The sequence below is a fragment of the Strongylocentrotus purpuratus genome, unplaced genomic scaffold, assembly GCF_000002235.5.
Source record: "Strongylocentrotus purpuratus isolate Spur 01 unplaced genomic scaffold, Spur_5.0 spur5_scaffold_1, whole genome shotgun sequence".
In the NCBI taxonomy this organism is placed as follows: domain Eukaryota; kingdom Metazoa; phylum Echinodermata; class Echinoidea; order Camarodonta; family Strongylocentrotidae; genus Strongylocentrotus; species Strongylocentrotus purpuratus.
This window is the reverse complement of record NW_022145594.1, coordinates 46,885,899-46,894,826: the sequence shown is the minus strand read 5'-3', so window position 1 is coordinate 46,894,826 and position 8,928 is coordinate 46,885,899. Positions and strand designations below refer to the sequence as shown.

At 38.2% G+C, this 8,928-nt stretch overlaps 1 protein-coding gene across 1 annotated transcript; it reads right to left on the bottom strand.

Annotated features, from left to right (window-relative positions):
* Positions 1–649: 649 nt before the first annotated feature.
* On the bottom strand, positions 650–8,006 carry LOC115918437 (peroxisomal biogenesis factor 19-like). Its single transcript, XM_030978357.1, has 8 exons — positions 7,851–8,006; positions 6,868–7,010; positions 5,996–6,251; positions 4,976–5,079; positions 3,409–3,564; positions 2,500–2,676; positions 1,536–1,580; positions 650–743 (listed from the first exon to the last, which is right to left on the bottom strand). Exons 1-8 carry the CDS (start codon positions 7,984–7,986, stop codon positions 663–665), a joined length of 1,098 nt encoding a protein of 365 aa, XP_030834217.1. The 5' UTR covers positions 7,987–8,006; the 3' UTR covers positions 650–662.
* Between the last annotated feature and the right edge of the window lie 922 nt (positions 8,007–8,928).

Below are 8,928 nucleotides of genomic sequence, written 5' to 3'. Positions count from 1 at the left end.
TCTCTCTCTCTTTCTCTCTCTCTCTCTCTCTCTCTCCCTCTCTCTCTCACTCTCCCATCCTCTCTCTCTCTCTCTTTGACATACACCTGTAGGCAACCAGTCCTCACCAATCATCTCTATTTTGTGCGTTTTATATAATTATCATATTTCTTCTTTAAAGCTAAGCAATCTTTTGTCTTCCTCTCACCCTCCTTCCCTCTATCTTTCCTGCCAAAGCCAATCTCTATGCCATCGCTTTGGAGACAGTGTCCAATTAACTAGAATTTATTGCATCAGGCTAGTTGTATTCGCTCTGGTCAGCTCCTAAGCGAGTCCCAAATTTTAGAGGATCTGTTTCTTGGAGAATCTTTCATAGTTCCCGATTCCAAGAATGATTATGATCATAGTGCAGCTTTGGTAATCTTATATCTGTGAGACCATAAAGCCACAAAGATGATGTGATACATATGAAAGCATTCCAGGTATCCATGGTGCAATCCTTGATTACACGCTGGTCCACTATCATAATGGAATTCCATTTACCCATGATGCAACAGTTGATTACGTACCGGCGCCCTGATCACCAATGGCATTCGAGTACCGATGGTCCAATCATCATGGATGATCAAATAAAGCTTCATAGATTTTTTTTCTCCAGTCATTTCAAAAGTTTGATTGGTTGATTACATAATACTGCACTGGTCCCCTTGGGGCATTCCCGGTATCCGTGGCATGCCATTCTCATCAAAAGGCATACCGGCATTCTGTATGGACAAGTAATAAACATAAAGCAAAGAAACATTAGCATTGATAAACATTGATTAGTGTAGATATCAGGATCAATATGAGTATATTCTCAAATGTTTGGATGATGATGAAACATGAATATAATAATGAATATGAATATATAATATGATACTACATGTATGAATCCCAGGGTAATTAAAAATTGCATTAGACAAAAGGTTAAACAGGACTAAATATCAGTATTATTACTACTTTCTAGGCCTGTCTTAAAAAACATCCCAATAGATCTCACTTCATTGTAATTTTGAATTGAATTGACATTTTATTTCCATCATCATGACAATACATACGAAGATATAAGATGGAATATCATAACATATAATAATATCAAAATTATATATAAATGAACAAAAAAAAACATTCAAAATATGAAGAAAATATGAAGTATAAACAGTACTACAAATGGGAAATGGTGCATTTTCATCCACTCTTTTTTAAGAGAAGGCTCTGTGTTATGAAGCCCTTATCATATGATATGACAAGTTCATTAAGGATGTGACCAAATTACATTTATTCCCCCTAGCATTCCCCTTGGTATCCTTTCTGAACCTAGCAGAATGGCTACCTGACATGACTGTAGTACCGTCCCTATCACATCCTACAGATACAAAAAGTAAAATAATTATGGACAGAGATATTATGAAGAGTTGTTTTTCAAGATGTTTTCCTCTATACTTTTCGCAACTAAATCTTGAAGCGAGTCGGTATTTTGTGTTTTTCTTGAAGAGTATAAAAGAAAGATCACTTACCATGTCACCAACGATCTCAGCCGGGGGCTGTCCTAGGCTCTCCATCTGTTGAGGAAATATTAATTGAGTTGAATCATTTCAATTATACAATCCAATGATATTAGGTACCTGTACGTGAATGACACGCCCAGTCAAAGTTTTTTTGGAGAACCATATCTCGTAAATTTACTGCCAATAAATCTGAATTTTAAACACCCCATTATTTTGGCTCTCATACCTGAGTAAATATAATGTGCAATTGTTATAAAATTAATTTGAATACTTCACCTAAATTTCTCCCCCTTCCTCTATTTCAAACTTTATCTTTCATTTTCATTTCCCTGTATTTTTTGTGCGCAATATTTTTCCCATTTTGTATATTACTGTGCATATCACTGTATTTTGTCAAACATTACACAAAATCAATAAACTGGTTCAATCAATCAATCAAAGTTGGAAGCATGGGGGTGTTTCATCAAAGCTGTGAACTTTAGAATATTCCACTACCCGACTACCACTCTTCATAGTTACCACAAGCTCTGTTACCATCATTACTATCCCCACCACCATTACCAACTCGGACATCAACAGTGCCACCCTTATAATTACCATCACAACCACAACTATCATCAGTATCATCAACAGCAGCATCATCACCATCACCACAACCCCCATCATTATCATCATTACAATCATTAATGATTATCATCATCACAACCACCACTACCACCTCAACCACCACTACCATCATTATTATCACCAATGCCACCACCACCACCATCACCACCACCATCACTATCATCATTATCATCACCACCACCACCACCATCACCACCACCACCACCATCACCATCATCACCACCACCACCACCATCACCATCACCATCACCATCACCATCACCATCACCACCACCACCACCACCACCACCACCACCACCACCACCACCACCACCACCACCACCACCACCGTAACTATGTACCTTACCTTCTGAATAAGCTCCATAATCCTTCCCATTCTCTCCTGTTTGACTGTACTGCCGTCTGAATCTTGCTCCGCCTCATATTCCACACACAGTGCTGACATCAGTCTGTGCTGCTCCGTATATCTTTGGTGATCTTCACTGCTAAGTGTGGGTTTCTTTTCATCTAACCATCCCTGGTACTGTTCAAATAGGATAGAATTTTTAAATGAAGCATAGTGTGAACATTAACTGGCAACATAATATAATTCCTTTTAGAAAGTAACTATGACCATCATCACCACCACCACCATCATCACAATCATCATCATAATGATCAAACCATCACCACCACCACCACCATCATCATCCCCTTCATCTTCATCACCATCAAATATTAAATAAAATATTCTAGAAATGTAATGAAGTATGCATCGACTCATCAAGTGGAAAAGTAAGTAAAAATAAAGAAAATATCTTTATAAACAAAAATGCTGGCATCAGTCACGAGTCAGTGTGCTTTTGTGCCCTTTCTTACCAAGCTCACTGGATTGAACCTGAACTTCATTCGACATTGAATTTGAAGTGAAAACAGAAATAAACAAATATATCTGTACACCATAAATCACAGATGACTTAATAGGAATGTTTTTTTAATGCAGCACAGTCATAATTAATTTTCTTCGTGCAGTATTACTGTAATTGTACGTAACTACCTATTCACAGTCTATTGCTTTGTTTGTTTAATCTCATGTTGATCATATCATGCAATGTGATGAACCACGCAGAAATCAATCAATGAATTTAAACAATATATATAAATATATATATACTGTGAAACCTGTCTATAAAGACCACCCATAGGAGACAAGAAAAGTGGTCTTTATAGGCAGGATGTCTTTATGAACAGGTTTTTCTCTCTCAGGAGAGCTTACCTTATCTACTACTTCTTTTAATGAAGGGTAAAGTATATCTTTGGAGAGTAGACTCTGCATCATGGTCTGGACCATGGGTAGGAGCTCAGCGTTGTCTCCCTCCATGTTCATACCTCCAAACGATCTCAAGAGCTCTTCATCAGGCACCCCACCCTCCTGTACAGTCAAAATAAAACTACCATAAATCTCCGTGTATAAGACGCACCCCTATTATTAAAGGGCAAGTCCACTCCAAAAATGACTTACTTCCAATAGAAGCAGAAAAATTATATAAACCAATCAAAACAAGTTTGAGCAAAATCGGATAACTAATAATAAAGTTATGAATTTTTAATGACATGAAAAACTTTGAAAATCACTACAGAAATTGGCAACTCACTCATGAGGTTGACCTAAAAAAAAATATTAAAAAAAATAAAATTCTTTCTTTCTTTTTTTGCTTGAGCAGACACTGTAGTACGTTTAAAAAAAACAAGTGACTTTCATTTTGCTGTGGGGTGAGGTTGAAGGCGCCGATTTGTGCTTGTGAACTTGTCACAAATAATATTAACAATGTGCGTCTCATACACAGAGATTTACGGTATGTTTACGAGGGGTACTTGGTTAGGATATAGTTGACATCCGTTAAAACCCACTGATGGTCTGGGTTTACCTACATGTACTCATTTTTTAGTGTAAATCTAGCTTAAATCTAATTATAAGGGGAAGACAGCTCTAGAGCTGATTTGAACCCATCAAGAACTAGCTCCAGCCTAAGATAATAATGTACAGGTACTCAAATCAAGAATAGTGTGCTTATTTCTGAAATAAAAACTAATACCCTTGAAGTTACATTTATTCCCTTGGAAGACCTTTCATTATTAATTTTACAATTAAAAGAAAATCAAAAGTAATCTGAGAAAATCCAATTCAATTGATCAAAAAATTGCTGGCAAAGAAGAGGTAAAAGAAAAACAATTTTGAATGATTAGTTGTCCACTGGCAGTGCCCGGCAGTGCCTTAAAAGGACGTCACATTGCCTTAAAAGGATGTCTCACGTATCGGTCCACGTTCACGTCGTGCAAATCTAAAAGTCTCTATTATAAGGGCTTTTCAAGGGCACGTCAAGATATTGAACTGTGACATGAGGACGTCATTCTAATGATGTGCGAATGCACCACATTGTCTACCCTGTCTTCTACCATCTCAGAATCCAGAAATAGCGTCCACCTCGGTTTTCACGGTCACCTCAATCTTAAACACCTTTCTCTAGTTATGATAGTACATACCTAGCTAGATGTGCCGGTACGGGATGGCATTCTCATCAACACTCTCGAAAAGGCCATAATGAATAATATTACTAATAATTATAGGCTTTTCTATAGCGCTGTCTATCAAGAAATTCTATTCCGAGGCACATTAATTTTTACCCCGGCTTTAGCCTAGCTGCCATTACAGTGCTCCAGCATTTCAAGGAATAAATTCCTGCCAGGTACCCATTTACCTCACCTGGGTCGAGTGTGGCAAATGAAGATTAATGCCTTGCCAAAGGACACTGGTGCCGTATCAGGGAATAAATGGCACATACCTGTAGGTCCTTGGCATTCTGTGCTAGTCTGGTGAGAGTATCTGTGAGTGTTGAAGTCACATCCTCCGGGGTTTGAGTTGTGTTGGAATCACTTGTGTTGCTAGCTGCAGAAAAATGAGTTAAAGGAAGATTATCATAATTGACAGCAATCTAAGTAAGTGCATTGCAGCTCCAAACACGAGGGTCTCCTGGAACTAATATGATATGTTTGTGAAATTTGCAATTTGATCAAAAATGGAAAAACAGAAAAAGAAAGAAAAAAAAACATCACATAATAAAGTAAATTTCATCAAAAGATTAAAAGAAAAAGGGGGTGAGTTACAATTATATTTAAGGTTAGGTTTAGTGTTAGGATTAGGATGAGAGTTAAGTATAATACTTGGTCCAGGGTTGAAGTTAGAGATTTGGTTACATGCTACTGACTGTAGAGAACATGTCCATTCCAGAAAATGTTGGGTCATTGGGTCATCAGTTTAGCAGTAGGGCGTTTTAGTAACGAGACAGAAGGCAAAGAGGACGGGAGAATTCCCTCAACCGAGATCAAATAATGCATGCAGTTCAGATTTTTGTCTATTGAAATATTATTCTTCTTATCAGGTGAATGAAATAATTTGTATTGAGGCACTTCACAGAGACTTATGCATTAAATTTGGTTACATTACGAAAATGACGGAAGGCAAAGACGAGGGTAACCGAGCAAAATAATCAATCTGTGCATGTGCGAACCAGAATTTTCCCGTCTTGTTGATTTTCATGACCGTTCTCAGCCATAATAGCGTTCATTCCCTAGACTCGACGCAAGAGTTGTATCGCCGTACAATAGACCATTTTCGTAAGTAACCAAATTGAATGTATAAATCTTTGTGAAGTGCCTCAATACAAATTTTTTCATTCACCTGATAAGAATAACAGTATTTCAAAAGACAGAGTCCGAACTGCATACATTATTTGATCTCGGTTGAGTGAATTCTCCCATCCTCTTTGCCTTCTGTTTCATTACTAAAGCGCCCTAATACCTACTTGTGGATGCAGGAGTCCCTGCAGCTGGATTTGGCATTGCTCCTGCACCTGCTCCTGCTCCTGCTCCCGCGGCCATGGTCTGGAACATCCTCTGCATCTCGGAGGCCATCTGGGGGTCTCCCCCGAAACCCTCACCAAGCTCAGACATCAGACCAGAGAGGACGTTCTCAAAGTCCGCAACGGACTGCTGGGCTCCGGGGCTCTCATTGAAGAGGGCCTCGAAGAGCGCATCCTGATTGGGCGGGAGTTGTGGTCCCTAGAAAGACAATTAATCAATAGAATAAAAAGCCACAGAGAAAAAGGAAATATGTATTGGATAAGAGAGGACTTTCTCAAAGACTGTTCAAAAACTAATATTGTGTTCTAGCTTGTAGGAACACACCCTTATTTGCTACCAGGGGGGCATTTCACAAAACTTGTCATCAGTGACAATAACAATTTTTGTTATAAGCTAGATTGGTTATTAACAGATTTGTCACTGATTTTTGTAATTTGTCATTGAAAAAAGGCTTTGTGAAACGGGTCCCTGACGTGGCCTCTAAGAAGGGAAACATAAGTTAGCAATACCATACAAGTTAGAGATATATATGGCCCCTGAGAAAATTAAAAAAACGACTACATCAATCAATAGGAAAATACGCACAGAGAAGAGTAGATATCAAATGAGACTGATAAAGAGTATCTCTCTCTCTTTGTCTCTCTTTGTGTGTGTGTGTGTGTCTCTCTCTCTCTCTCTCTGTCTCCCTCTATTTCTCCTGCTCTCTCAATCTACAAATTTCTTGCAATTTCAAGTAATTCTATGAAACTCTTCAAAAAATCTTATATGAAAATATTTTAAAAGAAGGTTCGAGAAATAAAGGACTGATACTAACCTCTTTTGTCTGTTTTTCTGTCTTCTTTTCACCCTCCTGTTCTTTGGATGTAGTCATTATATTGAGTCCTGGACTTGATGATGCAACCTCTGGTTTTTCCAATGTGGCTGGTTGCAGAGGTTTGTCAAAATCACCCAAAGCACCTAAATAATAAGGTTCACAACTTAGATATTTTTAAGGAAAAAACCACAATGCAATGACAAATCGTGTAAAAAGATGCAAGCAATGAGTTCGCCAAGTTCAGCGAACTCTGTGCGTGCACCTTGGTATACTTAACTTGCTATCATCATAAGATAATCATCATCATCATCATCATCAAGTACGGGTAGAAGGCGTTGGCCTGTAATTCCCGGTCACTGCTTCTATAATGTAGGTTTAGCCTGTTGGATTTATTACTGAGTGTATGCGCATGCACAGGAGTGGAGTCATGGGAGATCGAAGCGATACTCCCACCAATGCTTATCTAGGCCTAGGCTATGTGTCTTTTGAATTTGTCCGTTGTTGCCAAGACCACAATATTTTCTGGCAAACTGTTCCAGTTTTGTATTATTCGTCTGCTGAAAGACTTACTTCTAACATCCAGTCTGCAGTGTTCTTTCTGGATCTTGAGACAGTGCCCTCTCGTGGACACTGCCCTCTCGTATCACATTGGCAACTCGTAGTCATATCATTATCAGATCTTTTTTTTTTGGGGGGGGGGTAGAATCTAGATTCTAATTCTCCGGATTGTGCATGCCCAGCCAAAGTAGAAAAAAGCCTGGAAAGAGAAAAGTTACGGGCAATATTCCTCACCTTCACGACCGCCCTAACCCTTATTGTTCGCTTCCGTGTACACCGCGTGTAAGTTGCATTTCAAGCAGAACCAACATCACCCCAACCATTTCTACCCAACGAAAAAATAAGCATGTGGGACTGAGATTCTTAACGCCCCTTTAAAATAGCGTTAGATTTAACGTTCATGTGGGAATAAAATCTGCACTTACTGTCCAACAACAGATCAAGATCTGTGTCATCTTTACTTTCACTGTCCACCATCTGACTTAACGATTCCTTGGAGGGTTTTTCCTCGACCGGAGTGGTCGCACTCGCCTCGTCTTCGATCTCACTCTTTGTTGCCATTTTGATCTGGATAGCATACGAAGAGCGGCACTAGAGGTCGGGGGCGTGGTCAAGTCAAAATATACGTCACACTTCATGCATATTCATTATACAGCGCGCGCGATACAAACTCGAACACGTACGGTATGTAACAGCTGGTTTATATTTTGCTCATCCCTAGCTTGATGTTGAGGATAGATGTCCAAAATACTTTGTTTAATCATAAAAGAGAAATTTTAATATGAATTTTAGTTCAGCCATTGATCAATCGGTTCAGTGACCATTACTTACAATGCAGGTTTTTAACAACAACAAGAATCTTTTTTTTTTCCTTTTCTTTTTAGAATTAAAGAAAAAATACAAATTCTAATAAAACAGATGGTTATGTATCCTTTGATGTCCCTACTGAGGTCCAGTATATTTACGTTTGCTCCTTTATTACTCAGCATGCATAACAATAGCTGGACACAAATATGTCCTGCAACTAGTAGTGTCCAGTATTATGTGATTAAGTGATGTGGGGACATTTTTGTATCATCTATGAAAATATGTTTAAGTGGTACATTTGACATGTTCAGGATATAAATCTATGAGCTTCAGCGACCTGAATTCCTTTTGATGCTGTAGCACTGGAAAGGCAAAGTCAACCTCAGCCCTTAACCAAAACCAAAAAATGAGTTTGTATGTATTCAAGTTTCCATCGAATAACATATAATATTCAAATCCATGAACAAGTTATAGTATTGGTTATCTGTTCATTTCAACAATTCATGTCATAGTGAAAATAATCAGTTACTAGGGCCTGACTATGAAGTTGTAAAAAGCAAAGGGAAATATGTCAGAGCAAATAAATATGATTTTTTTTTTTTAATTGAACCAAACCCTTCATAGTTTCATTGAGCGCTGTTAAAGATGATTCCTTTTTTGCTCATATAGAAACCAGCATGAGTATTATACATATGT